This window comes from Cygnus olor, chromosome 10 (genome assembly GCF_009769625.2).
Source record: "Cygnus olor isolate bCygOlo1 chromosome 10, bCygOlo1.pri.v2, whole genome shotgun sequence".
Classification (NCBI taxonomy): Eukaryota; Metazoa; Chordata; class Aves; order Anseriformes; family Anatidae; genus Cygnus; species Cygnus olor.
The window spans coordinates 4,408,136-4,431,131 of record NC_049178.1 but is presented as its reverse complement, the minus strand read 5'-3'; the positions used below and the strand labels follow the sequence as shown (position 1 = coordinate 4,431,131).

The following is a 22,996-nucleotide window of genomic DNA, read 5'->3' as shown; positions in this document are numbered from 1 at the left end:
TAGCTGGGAATGTATCAATTAAATGAAAATAATTAAAACAAAACACTAGTAAGTGCTTATCTTTCCTAGTTTGTTTTGAAATAGTGTGCCACAACTAAACAAGTGTGCCTTTACAATGCCCTTTTTCAAAGGCTCTGGTAACATTTAGATAATAAGAGAAAACATACTAAGGGGCATATATTAAAGATTTAGGATTTAGGATCTGCTAACATCAACAGAAATTTGTACAAATAAAATTAAAGTTCTCAATATGTTGCCTGATTTTTTTTTCCTTTTTTTATTCTGACTACTCTATATTGAATTTTTATTGCCAGCAGAGTACCTGGAAGAATACATGACTCCTGCAGATAAGCTGAACAAAGCTTGATAACAGAAAGAGTTGCTCACAAAAATACTCATTAGAAGAGAAAACCAAAGGAAAAAGTCCCACTGGCAACCTGACAGAGTCAAGCATCAGGTCCAGGACGATCAGGATAACTTAAATTGTCTGTAGGGTATAAGGCAGTAGCCTTAGTGCTAATCATTTTTATAGTAGGGAAGACAACAAAATGATAGCTAAAACTGAAAAACATAACAAGGATTACAAGTTAATACTTTTTCCTGCTTATTTTAATCATAGTAACAATACTGTTAAAAAAACCCTCTCTTTTTGTCTTCACTATGCAACAAAATGCTTTTGTTAACTTTTTGATCATCTTCTGCCAGATGATTTTCTGATCATCTACCAATCTACCAATTGCGTTGGCAGAAGCAGACACTTTCTCTGAGAATTCTGAAACTCGATGGTGTCTACCCTCAAGGGTAATTTGAACATTTAATTCTTAAGTAATCATGAGCCTACCACTACAGAGTAGTGTATATGTTCTTAATAGACTTCTGTGAGGAACAGCTTTCTTCTCCCACAGACGTTTTTTGGAGACGTCAAAAACAAATATCCTCATTCCATTATAGAGCAAAATGTAGTCTTTTCAAAATAAGAACAAGGAAAACATTGATCCTGTCACTATGGAACAGGCAATAGCTGCCACATAAATACAGACAGTATAAGTTAGTCTCTCATTGTTTGGTCTTAGTGCTATAATTACTATCACATAAAATCCTTTTGATTTTTTTATTTTATCATATTGTTCATCTATTTTTACTATCTGATTTTGTTTATCTAACCTGGACGTAATAGAAATACCTTTTTTGGGGGAGGAGGTTTTCCTTGGTCTCCTTTCTTTTCCCCACTGTGGTGGGTGTTTGTCTTTTACTTTTTTGTTATCATTCTCTGTCTCCATTTGACTTTTTTAATTTGATTTCTCTGATCTTTAAGTCATAATGTGTTAAGCAAAGCCATTTGGTTTTACTTTGTGTTTAACTTGCAAGGATTCTGTCCATCTCCCCAGCAGTCATCACCACAGTTTATTTGAATAAGGACCATGTGCTAAGTAAGCATTGTGATTTTTAAACAAGGATAAGCACAAAGAGAAATCATGGAAAATCCAAAACAGAGCAGCTCATTTTCAAATATTCTTGACTTGTCCATAAGAAAACACAAGCATCCTCCTTTTCCCCCCACCACTTCAGGCACTAATCTAGTGTCCGATCAGTGCTCCATCTGGATAGTTGCCAGTAGAGCAGGTTTGTCCTCAGCTGCCCATAGATCATTCCCCAGTGTCTCCCTGCTTCTAGGAGAGACTCAGGGAGGTTTTCAGAGTTCAGACCAACCACTACTTATGCTTCATCCTTGTGGCTGTGTACTTGTGCTGTACCAGGAGAAGCAAGAAAAGAAGCACATGCAACCGCTGACAGACAAATCTTATGTTCTGTTCAGGTTCTGAACTTTGCTTTTATTTCTGGTAGAGCTCAAGTGTTTAACTCTGCGACTACTTCTTTCCCAAGCCACTTCCTGCTCCACTGTTCTGTAACACTGCTACAATCATATTAAAATATACCGTGGGTTATAACACTGGACCTGAGTTAGCTCCATCTTTTTTCAGACTCTGTTTTGAAGCACAAACTTTAGTTCTGAATGGATACAGCAACCATGGATCTTTGGAGCTCCAGATGAATGTATCCAGATGAATGTATGATATGTATCCAGAGGTGTCTATGTACACTGAGAAAGGAAGTTTAACTTTCCTGTAACTGGACAGTCTTCTAGATATGTTGTACCTCTTTCATTTGCCTGGCCATCTATCTCACAGCTCTCTTTCTCTGGTACAAATGTGCACACACACATTTCAGTCTCAGCTGCTTTAGCACACAGGGGGAGCTCTCTCCTATCACATAGCCCACATTCCTACCTTGTCTGTGGGGAGCAATTTTTCTACTGGGAAGAACTGCCTGAAAGCTGCTGTGCAACTTAATACTTTTAGTGTTCCCTTTTCAAAAACAGAAGTTGAAATCTGGCTTCATTAAGCAAGAGTTGCAATAATATCAGATTGGATCCTTGTCCATTAGAAATACTGACTGCTTCTGGGAGGGGACCATTTAGCTTCTACAAATGCTGCTACATCTTCAGAAACTCTTTTTTCCTGATAAATTGACATCCTAATTTTTCTCTAGAAACATTATCTTTTTTGGTAGTGGGTAGGATTTTATTTTTTATTTTTTTCCCAGCAAAACAATAGAAAATAAGACTGGCATGGACAATGAGAGGTTACCTGTTTCAGTGTCTCAAGGAAAATACTGGAGGCAGAAAATACTGCCCTTTAACAGCAGTGAGTTCATAATATGATACTCATTCTTAAGACTGTGTAAAAATATTCAAGAAGAAAACTCTTCTGTAGGAAGTAATTAGTTATCTAACAATAGAAAGCACTTAGTATACAAAATATGTTAGAATAATTTTTTATTCTTACAAAAAACTTTTTCAGTGCATATTGTAAATATTAATCCAAGTAAAATTAAGCTGTATAGCTTGTTTTCTCCTCTTAGCAGTCATTTCCCTTTCCATTCAGAGGAAGATTTTACAGGTTTTGTATAAGTAGTTTGGAAAGCTGGTTGAGCAACAACAAAAGCTGGTCTAAACTTTTCCATTCTTTATCGCAACTTCAACATGAAGAAATTCTATACTGGCATCAGTTTTGCTGAGTATCTTTTCCATATAGAGTTCCTTAGTGGAGAAGGGCAGCACTGGACACTGATACTCCAAAAAAATGTACAAAGCAGGAGCCAACTCTCCTATAGCTGGTCACTTTGTACTAGACAACGTGAAAGTGGCTTCTTTTTAAGGTGAGCCTTAAGGCATCTCTGCATCATCACTGTAAGTAGGCCTGTTTCACTGCCCATCTCAGTCCACAGGGAATAAATAGCAAAAACTTTGTAGTCCTGTTCAGCACCACTAGCAACACAAGGAAGCATTTATAAGTCACCTATGCCAGATTCACCCTGTACAGTATGAGGTCTGTACCAGCAACTGGTGAGAATCCCTGCCATGCTCACTGCACACTGAAGGTATGAAACAGTGAACAGTTAGGCACTAAGGAGTTTCTTATTTTTGGATTCTCCATATCATAATGTCACTTCAACATCTCATTGCTTTGCTAAGTAACACACTATGTGCTTATTTCCAGCCCAGTTTTATTGGTTCACATTATGCTTTAGTCTAGCTTGTTTCCACTTCTTTACCACAACATATTTGCAAAAAGCAACCGTACTGCCTTCAAGCCTCTATTTTGCTAAACTAAGCAAGACACAATCTTCCAAATGTTGTAGGTACGGACTCTTCCTTTATCTGGTAAGTTTATATTCATCCCCTTGAACAGGGGTGATGTTCCTCTTGTGAGGACAGAGTGTCTAGTTCTCTGTCACTTTTCAAGCATTCATTTACTATTGACACCCTGCTTAAATGATCTAAATTACTTCTCTGCTTTGCAGTAACTCTTCTTCTTAGTACTCCTGCTTTGTTTTACTTTTATTCTTGTTTCCCCTATGAGATCAAACTCAGCCTGCATTTGGCAATTCTCAATTGATCCCTCTATTTCCTGACCTGAAAAATATGGCTTTCCCTTCAAATATTGAAATATCTTAGAAAAGCTTCTAGTATTGCATTACAAAGAAAACCAAATGAAACCCCAAAACAACTATATATGCTCCAACTATAGTTCACAAAATCTTCAAACTCAGCCAAATCAATATCAATTCTTGATGGGACTCAGTTTAGCATCTCTCATGCCCAAGGGCTATTTCCCTGACAAGCTGCTGCTTTTGCTCCCACCCATTTCAGCATTCTTCAGATTATTTGAAATTCAAATATATATGAATCCAATCTGCATTTATATAAATATAAAAGACAGAAAAAAGTAGTACCATTGATCAAATTTTAATACATCACGCTTGGAAAAACAGTCTTTTTCTGCAGTTCTACCCCCAAAAATTCTAAGAAGACCATTTCAGGTGAGTGTTGAAAGGAAGGAAGTGCTACAGAGACACCTACAGACACTTATCTTCTAGATAAGTAGCTGGGTTTCTGCTCTGGCTATAATTAATTTAGCCAATATTCTAAACACCACTATACAACCAAAGCATTGTTATATGCAGAGCTGAGAAATCACTACAGCGTATTTGTAGTATTCATGTGGCTTAGAGGCTTCCACAAATAAAGCTGTATTTTTTGTAATAGTTATGTAAACAATAAATCCCCTTTGAAGAGGAGAGATTCTATAAGCAGCTGTAGATAATGTTACTATCAACATCAGCAATCCTGTCTTTTTTTGGGAATTTGGATGTGATGTGAAAGCTGTACTCCATAAAATGAAAACCAAAAGGGCTCCTTACCCCAGCAGTTACCACACCTCACTTAGGTAGTCCTAAACCATACTGAAAACTGTAGTTTAGTTTCCGTACTACGAATTACTGTACCATACTGTACTACTAACTACTAAGCCCTGAGCATCCAAATAAGAATCTGTCCAGGGCTATTTTCCATGGCATATTCTGCATTCTAATCCTTGATTCCTGTAAGGTTTGAATTAAGCAGTAAGCAAGTTTGTAGATCAGAACTGCAGTGCAGGAAAACATGTTCGTACTAAAAGAAACTGGTAGGAGGGTGAGCTTCTAGGCTGGGCAACAAAGGAAAAAAAAATAACAGGAGAGGTGAAAACATCTGCAGGACAGGTCTAGTCCAGCATCTGTGTTCAGAGAGATTGTGTTGCCTATGAGGAGTTAGCAGCTCTTACAATTACATTGGCATACCACCTTGGAGAGGTGAGAAGTAACACTCTGTAGTCAATTTGCCAACAACTGGTGTTTTAGAAGAAGTCTGGATTTTATTAAAGGCCTTGGCTCAGGACAGCAAACAAGACTCTGGTTCAAAGCCTGTACTTAATATCAAGTATCAAGGTTTCTGACTGTCTGGAAAAAAAAAAAAAAAAGAAAGAAAAAAAAAGGAAAGAAAAAAAAAAACACTCTTGAAAAGGACTGGATTACTAAAGACCATTGAAAAACCATGAGTAAGATTTCTCAATTAGGAATGTAGTGCTAATTAGTCTTTTTGGGTCAGCCTGGGTGGGTTGGCTAATTAGCAAAAGTAATATACCCATGTGATTGGCCTGGAGTGTGGGTGAGGTTCCTGGAAGCACCAGGTGATATCTGGTGAAAAAAGGATGTGTGGGTGGTAAAATCAGGACAGCTGCAGTCAATGACTAGAGTGGGGGAAATACATCTTCAACAGAAAATGCACAAAAGCTCTGAGCTTTCAGAACAGTTGAGGTAAGGATTAGCAAGCTTCTGTAAGGTTTATTGAAAGCCTAATTTAGGATAAAATAATTTCATGGTAAGATGGAGAGATATGCAGATTACATAAATACTGATGTTGTCAAGTCAGTTAAGTGGTGTGTGCGATAAAAGCTGAGACCATTCTGGTGCAAGAACAAATGGTAGACTTGCTTCAGCCTCAAGGCACAGAGGAGACTGGGGCCCTACAGATGTTGTTTTAACATTCAAGTAGGTGTGAGTTTTAATCACCAGCCTTTGTTCTCAGTTTCTAAATAAATATGAGTTTTACCTATATAATCTTTTACTTTTGTTTTAGTAGAAAAATAGCCACATTCATATCCTCTCTAGTCTTTGTCTGCCACTGCACAGAGCTATTCAGATTGTTTTATGGACCTCTGTAAGGCTAGGAAGTCTATCACATGGTAATAGTAATAATGTTCTTTATAAAATACTACACGTGCTTTCTAACAAAAGTCACGTGATTGGTTCAGTCCTCCAGAAGGAGTCTTTCAGAAGTCCTTAAGCCCCAGTACTCACATTTTCATTTTAAGGACACACTCCATGTGTCATACTTCAACACCAAAGGAAACAGAAGCTGTCTGTGATAGAGAACACCCAAATGCCCTAAGGTGTGTAGGGGAAGGTGCCAGGTGCATCTGAACAATAGTACTAGAATATGAAAGGAGTTAGCTCCTCTAGGGCAGCTTTTCAAGGTTTCCACTCTCTGTGCTAATTTCCCCAGTATCCAAGGAGTTACTGGTGTATATATGTATTGTTTAAATGAGCTCCAGTGCATCATACAGAGCAGTATCACAAATACTTAAGGTGTCACTGAAAAACGCATTGGATAAAAAGTGAACTTTTATACATGGTTCAGAAATTTAGAGAAAGGAGACAAATAAAGAAGACTTTACCCCACACTAAAACATTTCAGATTATCTGCTGGCAGTGTCTTTCTTTACGAAATTCTCTTTTTACGTATCCTCATCCTTACATTAATGGTTACCAAGAGCTATGTAACTGGATCAGTTAATATGAGAATCAGATTTTGCCTCATTCATTTTGTGTGTATAATTTTTACCCTTCATTTGGTCTTCTGAAGTGTGGTAACTCTGAATAATTAGAGTTTTGGACCTGTCCTATTTCCTTTTATTTATGTATCTAAACAGACAAAGCAATTTGGAACAGCTGCATACAATAGAGTGTTGTTGTCTTGTAACATTTAGAAAGTATAATTTCTAGATTGCTGTGCTGAAATTTGCATCACTATGAGTAAGATTTATTTCTATGGTTCTGAGATCAAATACAAATCTATTAGAAAATAATAAAAAAACAGTAGGTTTTACAAAAAACATGCTTAATTAATTTTACATTTATTATTTAATACATTCTGGGTTTTTCCCTCAACAGATGGCAATTTAATCTCTGAATCCTTAAAAAAAATCTAAGCTATTATATCCCATGATTTAACATGTTTCATTTTTTAAAAAATATTAGAGATGGGCCCAAGACAAAGCTTGGATTCAAATCCTAATGTTCCCAGAGGGTGTTCTGCTCCAAGCTTTTGGTTCAGGCCCATCTTTTCCTCTGGACAAGTATACATTTGAAAATGATACTGCCAAATAAATCTCCTGTTTTGAAAAGTTAAGTATTACATGTGTTTCTAATAACATGTCAGATGGAGTAGCATGAAGTAATTTTAATTATTTTCATTATTTGTCTGTGGTTTTTGCTTCCTTCTTTAATTTTGCTTAGCGAAACAGCTAACCTAGAGTAGTCCATCTTTCTTCCCATTTACAGTCGGAGAATCAAAATGAAACTAGCGCTGCTGTGCTACCACTTCCAGAAACAAACAAATGTAATTAAAAATACATTATTTCTTGAATTACACAAAGATATCTGTTGAAGTCCCCTTTCTATTCAGTCTGTCCTAAAAAAGAAAGCAGAAGTGATGAGATATAAAAAAGTGTTTCAAGGTGCTAGGAACTGAAGGAGAAAGACCATACACAAATAGCGGTAAGATTTGAGAAGGCAATCCTTACATCATGATCACATGCTGCGAAGGGAAAACATTTTTATTTTTTTTCAGAATTCAGCTTTGAATTAGTCCAAGATTCATATGTCATGGCAGGCAGCAACTAAATTAGAAAATGTTATCTGGAATAAATTAAAATTATATGTTCAGCCCCCAAACATTAAAGAGATTTCTAATGAAAATAAGGACAAATTAGTGGAAAATTGGAACTAAGCTACTCTGATTTTTTTCTCTTCTGTTTTCAAATATATTTTCCAGAGTGGATCACTAAAGGAGCCAGAGCCAAACAAAATCCCACCTCAGCGACCACCACCTCAAGGTTGTTTACAGTACATTCTCGACTGTAATGGCGTTGCAGTAGGACCAAAACAAGTCCAGGCTACTTAGATAATTGAGACTAAAAGCAAGGGTTAAAACAAAAATTATTAAAAAAAAAAAAAAAAAAAACACAATCTTAAAAGCAAACATACCAGTTTTGTTCAATTTTGCATTGTTCAATGCTGACCTGGACTGTGTTTTTTCTATGCAGTGTCAACTATACCGTCTGGTTGTTTACTTGTTCATGTCTGTGCGTGTAATGCTTACCTACCTTTCTCTGTAAAATTTGTGATTTCAGGGCTGTTGTCAACAGTGTACAAAGAATGTGCCTCTTTAGAGCCCAGTGCAACTGTATGGATGGTTAGACAGTATTTTTTGAGTATTATATATCGTTCAGTAAAATATCACCGAGGTTCAAATATAAATACTTTTGCTTACTCTGTGAGTGTGTGCACAGTATACTCATCGCCTTTATTTTTGTGTGTGTGTGCGTGCATGAGTATTAGATAGGTGATCCAGATATATTTTTTAAAGCCTAGATTAGAATTTGCTGGTGAGGCTTTCTATTTATAATTTTATAAAGTTTGTTAACATTTGAGTTTTACTTATAAGCAAGTGGAAGTCTAATATTTCAGAGACTCGATAAGTACGATACAGTTCTTCCCAAGGAATATTTAAAATATCTTCTATTTTACATACTGGTGTTCATATTTTTAGTATTTCTGCATTAAATTATTAGCTACAAAGCTATGTAAATGGGCCACCTATGTGCAATATCTCAGCGAAAGTGTGAGTATTTAATGTATCTTATTTCAATTAAGTAGTTCCTTTTGTTGTCATTCCGAATTAGTAGTATCTATGGAGATTTTTAAATAAAACAGTAATGCAAATACTTTCAAAATCTTATACTCACCTAAGAGTTAAAGCCCAGGTTATTTGGTGAGAAGTACCTCAAGGACTGTTAAACTTCCTGTAAGAGCTCATTTTTTTCCAAATACTGAGATGTTGGGAGATGGTAGACCAAGGTACCTTTAACCATCTAGAGATCTTGCCCTTTGATTGGAATGCAATGTTAGTGGTTTTCTTTACTAACTCAGGTCTATGATTTTAAACCTAGAAATATCAAGATAGCTATAAAGAAAATTCAGTCCCAGCATTATCCACATAAATAGGGTTTATAACAATTGCTTAAAATCAAATGTGCAAAAAGACTTGAGATGCCTGACAACTGCTATATTTTCTATAGGAAGATTATTTATGATTTTTGCATAAGCAATTTATAGTGTAATATTACAAGAAATGTACAGGTGGGCAGTTAATCTGTTGTGAGAAATCTAGCCTACAGTCACAAGCTACACAATGCTAGCATACCATAAAACTTAGTCGCGAGTGAGCCACAAAACTATAATTTGAATTTAGAATATGTACAAAGATGAGTAGTGGCCATTAGTTTAGTGCAAACAGTTTTGTTTAAAGGGAAAACAGCTTTATGTTCTACTTCTGTTTTCCCTACAAACATTGGGAAAAAAAATTATCAGTGAGAATCATCATTCTTAGCATTTCTTTTCTTTGTACAAGCTGGCTGGTAAGATGAGAATTAAGGTATGCATTATTAGCTATTTAAATGTTTGTGGTAAGTGCTACTGTTTACTACCTATCAGTAACTTACATGAATATTTTGCTTTAGTGATCAGCATTTGTCTGGGTCAGTAATCATTCCAATGATGGCATTGGATATTTTGTTCTTTATTAAGGAAGTTCCACTTAGAATCAGGTTCACAAATCCTTACCTCCAGATACCATAAAAGTGAATAAACAATACTGCCCTGGGGTGAAGAAATGAATCTGATGACTGATTTTATTTAAAGCAGTTGGTATTTTTTGCATGTAGTAGTACAAGTATTCACAAGTGCTTTTCACATGACATTTGTAAGCTGTGTGTGCAAAAGAAAAGAGATGGGTGTTTCAGACAGGATTTCAGCTTGTTGACTGTAAAGGATTTACAAGGGCACACACTATTGCTACATACCACAGACAAGAAGCAAGCCAAAATGTCTCTCTGCATGTAAGCATGCTTAGGTGCAATATTGTGGGTAACAGGGAACAGATGTTTTACAGTGTAGGCTTAATGTTCAGTTTTGTTGAGTTATTTTTGGTAAAAGTTTCTTTCATGATTGTTGCCTTTTGTACAACCCAGCTGCAAGAAAGTGAGCAAATGCTGGAAGTGTGACAGCAGTATATCTTTTATGTGATATATCTTGTACAGCTTAATGTGCAATAAAAGAAAGTTATATCTGTCTTCAGTGTAAAGTTTCTGGCATTCAAGCCTGTATATACAAGTGGGGGAAAAGAAGCCTTTCTGTTTTTCAGTATTGAGTGAAGGGAGACTAATAAGCAAATGATCCTTATTAAGATGTTGCAAGACCATGTTATCACCTTCAAATATTTCCTACAAAAGTGGTTAAAATTAATAAACGATGAAGGCACATTCCTTAACATACAGTACGTGCTATTTATCTTTCTGCACCACAACACACTGCTACAACTGTATTAAAACTTCTTAAAGCATTAGTACGTGCTGTTCTCAGACACATACGCTGGAATCTCTTATAGTAAGTGGAAAAGTATCTATAATAACAATTTAAAAATATATATATTGCAACAGTACTTCCAGATATGAACATTTTCTTTTAGAGACCCACACAAGTCTTTTACTTGCACTGAATATCTGTGTAAGACTAAAAATTCCCAAATATTCAGAACATCTAGATCAGTTGCCTTGTATAATATTTACTGTTCAGCAAAGCTCATTTCCTTACTGAAGCATTATACAAACTAATCTCTCAGAATTTCATCCTGTCCCTTCCTCCCCTTAACTCAGATGTCCTGTGTGCTTTGTCACATGCAAGAATAAAGATTGTTTTAACAAATATCATCCAAGGAAACCACATTCGGACATCTGATGTGAGATAAGAGCAGCATGGCCACTGATATCTGACACAGCACTATTTCAGTCAGAAAGAGGAAAAAAAAAACCCTCAGTGATGATGTAGCATCTTTCAACCATGGATTTCACAATCAAGTCTACTACACGTGGTAGTTCCACACTTGCTACCATATTTTTTCACTGTAATTCCTTCACAGTGGGAAGATCTCCTTGGTAAAGAATTAATAATGACTTTCTTTTGTTTCTTATAATGTTCTTGACGTATTTCACCAAGAAGTTAAATAAGTTATCAAAAGACTTTAGATTAGCCAGAAAGTTTTCAATATAAAGTTGTTTTGTTGCTGTAAGAATGAATCTAAGAGGAATATTACAAAAATAACTTCTAAACTTTGGAGGAACAAAATTGTAGTAACTACACAGAAAATAGTAGCTGTATTGCTGAATTAGATATTATTGGTATATTCAATTCTCTCACAGCCTCTCCTTTAGCTGGGCCAAAATTATACCGGGTGTAATTCCACTAATCTAATTTGAAGTCAGTGGAGTTACTGCTAGGATAAATTTGGGGCGTAGCATTTTTATGGATGAATCAGATGGCTCCAAGCAAGTTACTAATGTACCAACTGTGATTAGTAGTATTGACTACATTAAGCTGCAGTCCACATCAGTAGAATTTTGCCTCAAAAGTAAAATTAATCACATTCAAGGATTATTTTAAAGTGTTGGATATGAATCTAATAAGGGCTCTTTGATACTATAACATTATGAAGTTTTTCTTGTACTGAACCTAGGGGGCCCAGTGCAACCCCAAGGAATGCAATCACAAAGCCAGGAGCCATTGCAGCCACAGCGCATGTACCCCCCTGGGCAGGCAGCAAAGCCCTCAGCTTCCCAGCCACAGCGTCCGCCTGGACCTACAACCCAGCAACCGCGTGCCCAGGCTCAAGGTCCCTCCAGCACCCGATTAGCAAAGGAAGCAGAACCACAGCCTGCGCCACAGCCACAGCCCGCGCCACAGCCACAGCCCGCGCCACAGCCACAGCCTGTGCCACAGCAGAAGCCTCAGTCTCATCCCCAACTTAAGTAAGATTTGCTTTATCAGTTTTCTTGTCTCCTCATGATACGCTTAGATTTGTCGTTGCAGCTGTAACTTGGGAGCTGGTCTAACATTCATGAAAGGATATACGTATGTTCCCAAGTCTAGAATGATGTTAAAAAGTTTCAGAAAGCTTATTACCTGTTTATCATTAGGAAGAGAGTACTAGTAGTTATATCCTGTGCTACACAAAATTTCATATATTTGTTGTGCAATTTCTGCCCCAGCTAGGTCTGACATAAAAACTCTTCATCTTTCTCTTTTTTTTTCTTTTTATGTCACTGACTCATGATCTGGGTGTGCTGTAAGCTTGCACAGAAAAGAGGAAGTCTTATCTGTTTTAACTTTTAACCTCACAGTCACTCAAGGAACAGATTCCAGTTTCAAAAGGCCTATCTCAGAAACAATGCAAATGAACACGCTGCCAAGCCGTGTTTCTTACAGTCACACTCTGGTCATGGTTATACATTGCTACTGACTGTACGGCACAAGTAACTCAGGCAGGCCCTCTCCGAAGGAGAGGCAGGACTCGCACAGACAGCTGCCTGCCGTTACCTCACTGCTGGAAGGTTCCGCTGGGCACAGCACGCCAGTGGTGCTCTATCTGGGCAGCCGCATGCTGCAGCACAGAATGTGAGAAGGATGTGTAGCTACATATCCTCTCGCAGCTTTAACCCAGTAAGCAGAAAACATGGAGGTGTTAGCAATGATTTGCTGGTTTTCAGCATAGTGATCCTGACACACACTACTTCCAGTAAAGTCGAAGATGCATTCTGCTTATTTTGATAAGTAAAAATACTTGCACATAGTTGTCGTTTTATCCAGTAATGCAGATCCCCCTTTTCCACCCACTCATTTGCTAATGCTAGTGTGAACCAATTCCGAGTCCTCGCCTGAGCACAAGTCAGTGGAACAGACTTGTTAGGTGACAAGATGCAAAGATGACAATCATCAAAAAAGGTCAAGTATAGTTGCTAATGAAGAAAAGATTTTCATTGCTTTCCTAGGACAATGTATTTCTTTAGTTTTATAATCACTAAACTTGGATTAATTCATCCACTACTTAAGTATACCTAAAGAATAGGGAGGTCAATTTTCTTAAGCAAGGTGGAAGAGTCTAAACTAGTTTAAAACTTAACTTGTGCATTTCTGACATTTAAGAAAAATGGTGAAAAACAGGATGGAAAAACTGTACCATATACATTTTCCCAACTTTCTCCCTTTCCTTAAAGTCAATTGTTCAAATGGAGATTCATTTTTCTCTTCCTTAAGTGGAAGAGAATAGTTTCTATTTAAAACAAAACAAAACAAAACAAAAATTACAGATTTTAAAATGCAAGCCATATTAAGAGGAGCTTTTCTAACTTTCAAGAAGCAGTTTTAGGTCCACTCCAAGACTCAAATCTCCTGCCTGTAGGATTAACTCTATTTGCATGTGCATGCTTTGTATTCACCCACATGCTGTTGCCTAACCTGTATGTACATGTTATTAATCTGTGAATAAATATTTAATTAGGCTACTTATTGTGTTACTAATCAAGTCAAGTGCTGCTTCCCACCCTCCCTCTTTCAGTGAGTACAAACAAACATTTATCAGTCTATTCTCATTAACACAACTATAATTTATGAAAAACCTAAAACGCCTGTAGCACTGTTTGCTGTACATTATTAGTTCAGAGGCAGAGAAGTTGCAAGCCATGGAGAGTATAAAACAACCTGAATAAGGAAAGTGTTTCAGTTTTACTGTAGCCAAAACTGAAATCCTATTATTGTACTGAGATAAAAATGAAATCAGTTAACTAGTTTTACTAATGCATGGACGTCTTCATAAAAAGATTATAACTCACTAATGTTTTCTATTTAAATTCAAGCCTACCTTTTAAATGTTATTTTACCTGAGTTAGTTTTAAACTTCAGAGATTTTCCTTCTTGTACGTTACTTTACTCATGCTTACAGAGACTTAAACCATGATTACATAATAGCACTAAAAACAGACTAGGATTACTAGACTAAATGCTTACAGGCAAGCAAAATGATACCCAATTTGGGGAAATTTTTGAAATAGGAATAGTGTCATTATACTTCCACTGAGGATGAAATATATCTAACGCAGCAGTGGAGTACATTACGACTTTAGGATTCACTCTTCAAACTCTTGTTGATATACCTGATTTTTCTGTATGCATATATTTTTTTTGCAGACTTCAGAAACACGATTATTCATCATCCTGTGTTGGGTAGTGATTTGAATTAAGAAGACAGGCCCAGTTTTTCCTTAAGTTCTAATTTCTGTCATCCAATTTACTAGACCTGTTTCAGGTCTGTAAAAAGGCAGTGTATCCTCTAACAAAAAGATTATCCTACTTTGCAAATCAAACTACCGAAAGAACATGCTGTATTGCAGCAGCTCTGTATGCTACATCTAACTTTATTACTTGTGTTGAATATCCATTTTGTTCGCATGGAAACTGTCTACATCTCATGGACATTTTTCCTTTTCTCATAATTTATATGTGTTATTTGTGGATGGAATTTGATAGACAATATGACCATACAAAACATGTTATATTTTTGTCTTGCAGCAAGTCGCAGTCTTTGACAAACGCCTTCAGTTTCACAGAATCATCCTTCTTCCGATCATCTGTGAATGAAGACGAAGCAAAAGCTGAAACCATTCGAAACCTGAGGAAATCTTTTGCTAGTCTTTTTTCTGATTAGCCTGCTTCATCTAAATGCACATAGCATATAGTCTAAAAACTTTGTGAATGTTACATAGGTTTTGTTTTCCCTGTGACAGTATCCTTCTCTCCTGTGCTAACTGTTGTATTAAGCAATATGTTAAACTTACACAAAACCAGAAGAAGGACTTTGTTGAGATTCCATTCAGGAATGTGTATAGAGGTAAAGAAAGAAGAGTTCTATTACTAACACAGAATGCCAAATTCTGTGGTCCTTATCTATTGTAATATTGTGGCCTTACTGTGACTGAACTATATAATCCTATTTGAGACTCCTTTGTAGAACTGTGTTAATAAAGCATTGAGTTATGGGTTTCTTCTTGCTTTACCCATTTCCAATGCATTGCAATGCATGTGTATTTTGTGCGTAAATGTTTTGTACTGCAGGAGTATAGTCTTGGTTTGTTCTTGCCTCCCAAATTTAGGAGGCAATTCACACTGACATTCTTGTCAAGCTGCATAAATAGTGTGAGAAGGTGAAGCAGTTTCTTCTTCCTTATACAATCTTCCCATCAGCTGATTGTAGACTTCTGATGTATTGCTGACAGTTATCAGTACACAAATTAATGTCCTAAGTAGAGTGTATATGTACTACTGTATCTCCATATCTATTTAAATTTATTTCCAAATTGTAACCATAACTGGTTTTAGTTGCAAAGAATATGCATGATGTTACCCTTATTTTTGTGAGCACCTTCTAATAAATGTAAAGTCCCAGCCTGATTTAAAAAATGTCTTTGACAAAGCTTGTTTCAACATCAGTATATATTGTTTATTTTAACTGATATCAAAAGGGTATCTTTGTGATTATAAAATATTGGTCATAAGCCACAACTGGAGAAAATAGACTATCAGAAATAATTCCCTTTTATATGGGCATCATAAATATACCTTTTAGGAAACACATATTTTCTAATAAGTCATGTATTTTATAAATAACTTGTGAAAACAGAATTCATCTCAGACTTTGGGGTAATAGCAGCATATTTTTTTATTATCTGAATGAAACTGAAGTTGATTAGTAATCTCTAGACTATCCCTTTCCAAGTGAAAACCATGCTATTTTGCCTATCATGAATTATATGCAGCAGTATTCCTTGCTAGGAAACAGTGTTAGCAGGAGAAACAAGAGAAGATAACTGCTATATTAGTATGTTCAAGGGAGAAAGCGAGCAGCACAAGTTTACTTTTAAACCCTATGGAATTTGTAGTGGGTTTGTAGAAATGCATCTATTTGCCTCAGACATTGTACTTTCTGTACTAATACATACACAAGTGTTAGTTTATGAAGTATAGGTAAATCACAATAACCCTTTGAAGGCATACATCCTTTCAGCAGTTTTGGATTCCTTTCGATGAAGAGTCTGGCTTGGGCCAAGAGGTTGGCAATGAAGCATGGAAAGTTTCACCTCCAGTGATGTCAGAATTAAGTTCGTACATTAGTATCTGATATCTCTCTGTCAACATGGTCTAAGTTGATGATCTTAGCATATATATTTCCTGAAAAGCAGGCATGTCTAAATCACAGGCAACACAACTGATACGCTTTTTGGATTGACAGTGAGGACTGACTCAATATTGCAGTTGCCCAGAATAATGCTTTCCTCCAAGTTAAGACTAAAATGAATCTAGGGTCAAGACTGCAGCGCAACATGACAGACTATAAATACATAGCACTGCCCTCTGTAGGATGGAATCTCAGACTCTGTGTTTGGCACATAACCCCCAAATTTGTGGAACGGCCCTCAGAGAAGCCCCCTTACAAAATTAAAGACAATTCTTTCTCTCTCTCTTTTTTTTTTTTCCCCTGGAAAAATGCACTGTGTACACAAGCCTATAGTTTAGACCATGAATTCTGTGGCAAAAGAGTACGCCTGAACTATTAGCAGTTTCTATTAATTCATAAATTCATACAAGCAAATGGATTTGTTTTTAGTTTTGTCCCCTTCCTGCCCCCCACTGGATTGAAACACCCTTCACTGGGCTGCAATAACAACCCTGAGTAGTTATATAGCCTTTCATGTCTGAGAAGCACTTTACTTTTAGATTAGAAAGATTAATCAAAGTTGCTAACGCAAATTAATTACTGCTACAGAGCAGGCATAGTAATTATGCATAGTTTGGCATGGTTCATGATTAGTACATGCCTAGTTTCAGCAGTATTTAGTACAATATGAATTATGGGTAGTTCATTAGTCCAGGCCCCAGATTTCGACTTGAGGCAAAGTTTCTTGCTCATATAAAATTCCCTCCCACCTCTTCCTGGGAGAAAACGGGTTTCACTACAGTCTTTGTTTTACCATCTGGAACAAAAAAAAGAAAGAAAAGAAAAGAAAAGAAAAAAGAGAGCAAGATGATGCAATCAAATCTGCATGGTGTATCCTCCCACACAATGTACATAACACATTGCCTCTCCACAATGCCAAAACTTCTTTATACCTCCAAGCGTGCTAAAGCGTGTCACATTCAAGCTGATGCATGCTTGTGTTTCTTATGCACAGTTTCATGGTTAAGACATTTTTAAGCAATCTATAGAACATCTCCAAAATACCCATCAGAAAAAGAGTTTTTATGAAAAGTCTGTTCAAATATTTATTGTCCATTTTGTCTGACTTCATTAAATAAATTGTGCTTTAAATTCATGTGCAAGCTCTAAATACCCAGTCATCCAATACAATGCTATCTAGGTTTGCATAAGTGGTAACACAGAAATAATCGGAGTGTCTGTGGTTCAGCTTTGTGAACATTAGCCTAGGTACCTGAGGTCTGTACTTCATACGCACCTTTTCTATGGAGATACAGATTATGATGCTATAGGTCGCTATGCACAGTACTCCATCCTTTTATTCATCTTTCACTTACAAATCGATATAATATGAATTCTATAGACATATTTATCAAGCTTAGTCTTAAGATTGAGATGGAGTCATTTTTTGACCGTTAGGCCTGCAGCCAATTCAAAACATTGAAGCAGATTTCAAGAGATTGTAATTATGGATGAAGAGACTAAACTAGGTTTGAAACCACCACTAACTCTCCAATAAAAAATAGTCAAATAGTACTAATGTACTTTGTAAATATTGCGTGTACTTTGTATACTTCCTCCTCTGCAAGAACAAAGTCACTTCGCTGAGCCAATGTTGTCTCAATGAACAGATTACATACAATGAAACTGCTATTTACAAAACTGAAAAAGTCATTGTATATTGTCTGTGCATTGACATGGTTGTTGCCAGTATTTGGTTGAATACTATAAATAAATATCCCAGCAAGTTGTCCATCAACAACAGCTTCCAGTGAGGTTGGGCAAGATGCTGAATATATCCAACAGAGCTACCTAGTGCCTTTTCAGACCACCTGTCATGATGCCTATTTAGTAATCGAGATAGCCACACAGGGGCTGGATATGACACAGATATGATACAGGATCTGTGGGAGACCTGGGCTATTCTAAAATGGCAGTTGGAGGCCAGGCAGGATATATAGTTTGATTTAAAATGGCACTATTTGCCTGTGTTTGGGACAGAGGTTCCCCTTAAATCTGGCTACTCAGCTATCTCATGCTGTGTAATCATTCAGGTGTGGAGTAAGAGCCACCTTAACTGAGCTCTGCCTTTCTTCTCCCCTGACTAAACAAAGCCGTCTAGCAAGCCAGTGCTGCAATCATTTGCAAAATTTGATCACTAATAGAGTTTATCTTTCCATACCAAAAGTAACTAGAAGTGAATGACTCAGAGGAGTTTAAGATTATCTAAATTGTCACGAATGCCAGCACAAATGAAATTAAGTTCTGAGTGAGAATACATATGGAAATGCTTTTTATTAGACATGTATTTCTAAACAAACATTTTTTTTTCTTTCTAGATGATTTTAAAATCCTGTGTGAGACATTTCAAATTAGGTAGCTAAAATTAGTTTTCCAAATGCATGGTCAGTTCTGCAAATAAGCAACCAAATTTGCAAAATCATGTTTTCCTCATTTCCTCTAACTCCTCCTCACTTTCTAAGGAAGCATGTTGCACCTCAAGATAATAGTTTATATTAACTTTCATGAAGCATTGATTTGGCCATCTGTAGTTACATTCTTGCACCTCAAAAATTAATTTAAGAACAAATGCAAATAAAATTAAGAAAAATAGAAAAAAATAAAATAATGTCTAGTGCATCAAGTGAGTTCTTTAAACTTAAAATGAGCCAAGAAGAACAACAGAAAGACTTTCCCCCTGTTAAGCTTTAAGATAGGCCAGGAGTAAAAGAGACATGTTTGTTGTTGTTTTTTTTTTCCCGCAGATCATGTTACTAAGAGCTAGAAAAAAAATCCAATTAAAAAAAAGTCTCTCTTTTTTTTTTCTTTGTTTTTTTGTTTGTTTTTCCTGGGACTGGAGTTTTGACTTATGCTAGTAGTGGCATTAATCAAAACATCCAAGGGTGGATGTGGTATTTAAAAAATAATGTACTTTATGTTACATGACAGCTAAGTTTCCCAGTACAGGATATGTGTTATAGAGGAGAAGGTACCTGGCTTTATGGCTAAATCTCTGCTCTGTACAAGTGATGGTAACAGAAAATCAGTAAAATGTAAGATCAATGGACAAGACTGAGAAGGGATTAATTGGGAGCTTAACTCCTCACATGTGGTATTTGTTAGCATTTATTCTTCCTCCTAACCATTCCTATTTCATTCACATATGCCTGTTCTTCTCACAATTGCAATCAGCCAAATTTACTATAAGGATTTATAAGCTCTGCAGAGTATCTGAATTTCTAAGGGCAAATCTTTGAATTGTTTTCATCTTCTGCTGCTGCTCTATGCTTCCTAACACTGTGAAGATAGATGGAGAAAGTAATAGAAGATAGAAAGCTGACTGTTCATGTTCTTCACTTACTTTCTTAACTAAGAGAGAAGCTTTGGTAAAAGGTAATGTAGATTTTAAAAGTATGTGGACAGGCAGTACAAAAGAACTTTTTTTCTATCCAGATGAGAGACGAGAAAAAACAAACAAACAAAACCAGTAGTGCATACGGGCAAGCAGCTAGCCATTTTCTAATTTGGGAGCTACTTATCAAATGTCTGTTACAAATATTTGAGTAACAAGCATTTTTTCCAGAGATAATCTAGTACAGGGACTTAAAATTATACAGATAAATCTCTTCCATTAGTTACAGGATTACTGAAGTAATGAAGAAACATTAGACAGTACGTTAGACACATGAAACTAAAATTAATGAGAGCTGTGCTTCATTAGCATGCCACGTTCCCTTTTGAGGCTGTAGCAAAACCTAAAGTGTGTTTTTGATTTTCCTGTAATTCATAACAGTGAAGATGATCACCAAAAGAATAAACATGGTCTATGGAGTCAGACTTTCAGTAGTTCTACTCCTAAGGAAAAGCTAATGCTATTTTTCCATCACCCATCAGGTACTTCACGTAATTCTGCCACCTAACTCTCCTGAAGCTTTGTTTGTGGGAACTGAAGCTATTGGGCAAATGCTTCTCAGTTAATCAGAAGGAGATATCAATACAATAATATATTTATCTCATTCCTACCCACTGTAATAAAATAGGAGCATCTCGCATCTTCACATAATGTGCCTCTTCCCCTAAAGTTATGAGGAGCTTTAGCAAAAAGGGAATGCATCCTTTCACTAAGTATTTGCAGAATGCCATAAACTAACACCTCACTTGCTAAGTGTGCTCTAACTGGGGATACCGTGTACGAGTCTCAAACTGATGATTATGCAAATCTTACAAATAGGCCCTTTAAAGAGTAGATTACTATCCTGACTACATTTGCTATCACTGAGTCCTTCATAGTTCTGGCTAGTTCAAGCCAAACTCCTATTATCTTTGCAGTTTTGCCCATTTTTCTTTCTTTGCGATAATAATAGTGTTCTGAGAATGAATATATCTCTAGGCATGTTTATCCCCACGTGCTTTTTCAGTCATGCAGAGCTTGGGACCACATATTCCACTGGCTTTGTGTGAAATGTGGCGTGCTACTTAAGAGACTGCCAATAGAACCAGTCCACAGATTAATTCTACTGCCAAGGTGCTGTATCAGCTTGCTCTCCATGTAAGATCTGTCCGGCATGGTAGATCCACCAAACATCTGTAAGTGCCAGACATTATAGCTTAAAAAGTAGGAAATTCTCCTTTCCTCCACTCTCCTCATGGGGAAAAGGAGATTAGTTGCCCCCATCCACTAGCTGAACCAGGCCTAATTGCTACATAGAAATGACAGTAAATCAGAACAGTGCTGAACTGCATTAGTTGGCTGTTTGTCTTGGTGACAATTTAAATATATTAATTAGCAATGTGTGCTGTATGATTCATCTTAAGACTCCTAGGAAACTGGTAGTGTTTCCATATAGAACAGATTCCACCTCAGACACTTACTACAGAATCCCAACCAACTATTTATCTTTTAGCAATCTTGAAAATGGGTGTTGCTAGCCACATCCACTGCTATTTACTGTAAAGAAGTCTTTTCTCATTGCTTGATGGAATTGTAACAAATTTGGGTATATGGAAGAGGCCTGTAATTTAAAGGCCTCTGCCCCACCTGTTATGGGAATGTCTCTGAACTGGGATCAAGGAAGCATTCTTTTTCTTATTTAGATGTTTTTTTCTGTTTGCAAGTCATGACTTAATCTATTAAAAACTGAAATGATTGTTTTAAAATTACAATGTATCAATCTCTTCTGCCCTTAAATTCTAGTTCACTGAGAGGTGATCACCACACTATAATATATATTCATTTACTCGGCTTTGTTCTACAGTACATTTTTAAAGACATTAGCATTTTTCACACCTTTTTTTTTCTTTTTACTAGAAAGGGAAAGCATGTGCATTGACTCTGAGCCATACAGAGCTGATGTAATTTCATGACAAGAAGACTCCTGCTGCCCTTAAGAATGTTAGTACAAGTTCTGAACTGACTTACCCTCCTCTGGAATAATTATGCATTCCACTCTGGCACATTTTATCATGCAGTTCTCCTGCTTTGTAGATTACATGTCTTGAGGAGGTACAAAAGGGAAGAGCAAAGACTGTTTTATTTCTATACATGCATCTAACAATTATATATATACACACATACACACCTCAAATAGTACTTTTAAATGTAAAATTATGTGAGAATTTACTTTACAGACTTATTTAATATGTACATTAAATACAGGTATCCTTTCATGCATCAAGGAGATGCAAGCATCTCTTGGGAGGAACACAGAAAGTATGGGGAAAATACATTGTTAAATTATAATTGAACAAGCTGGAACTTGTTCACGTTAAACAGCCCACCCTCAAACTGCAAAAAGCCAAATTATGCCCTCAGCGACTTCTGAAAAGCAAACTGCCTTCAGTGGATTTCTGCAAATTTAACTGTCTAGAGCCTATAGCCACATCAGAATAAGTCTCACTGATCTCGGAGATTAAGCAGTCCCCAGCCTAGTAAGTATTTGGATATGAGACCACTTGGCAATACCATATAGTATTAGATGTTAGCACAGGATGCATTTATAATTGAGAGCTTGGGTGTGAGGGGGTGTTCACAGCATCAGACTTACAGATATCATAAATGAACCTTCCAAAGAGGTATTAGGAGGAATTTAATAGCTTACGTCTCTCTGACTACAGCAAAAGCCTAAAATAGGTTAAAAACAAACAAAAATTTGGAGGCTTATCTTAAGTGGTCTGAGTTCTCTTTGCAAATAGCAGATAGTAAAATCAGAATGAATGAAAAGACTGAATTCACTTATCTGTTCTGAAAAATGTAGAATAAAATATTGTTATGTTCAAGAAAGACTATAGACCAGGTCACTTTTTAGACTGAAAGATGTAAATAACATATGTTACTAAAGTTAGCAGAAGCATACTGGGAAATAGATATGCTGCATAAAGCTACTCGGGCCCTTGTTCTTCAGGATAAAGCCAGAAAGAGGAGACTTTACCATCCTTACAGTCACTCTTTCAGATGTTAAAGTATATTTTCTCGAGGTTTATGTGTTTCAAATCAGCATTTCTTTTTGGCTTTCAGGATGTCACGCATAAAACTTTGAAGAGGTTCAAGTGCTAGGAACTCTCTTTATGCAGTGTCCCATAAGAGATCATATTTCATCTCCTGAAACTCTAATTTGGTTATTAAAAATCTCTACC

General features: G+C 36.4%; 1 protein-coding gene and 1 long non-coding RNA gene across 3 annotated transcripts in view; one reads left to right on the top strand and one right to left on the bottom strand.

Moving 5' to 3' along the window:
* The window catches only part of SYN2 (synapsin II), a 176,291-nt gene extending 160,699 nt beyond the window's left edge, over window positions 1-15,592 (top strand). The window contains 3 exon segments of the mRNA XM_040569350.1: window positions 7,997-8,057; window positions 11,795-12,086; window positions 14,683-15,592. Coding sequence (XP_040425284.1) covers window positions 7,997-8,057; window positions 11,795-12,086; window positions 14,683-14,818 — 489 coding nt within the window. The 3' untranslated portion in view covers window positions 14,819-15,592.
* The window catches only part of LOC121075767, an 84,419-nt gene that overhangs the window by 38,318 nt on the left and 23,105 nt on the right, over window positions 1-22,996 (bottom strand). The gene's annotated exons all lie outside the window — the stretch shown is intronic.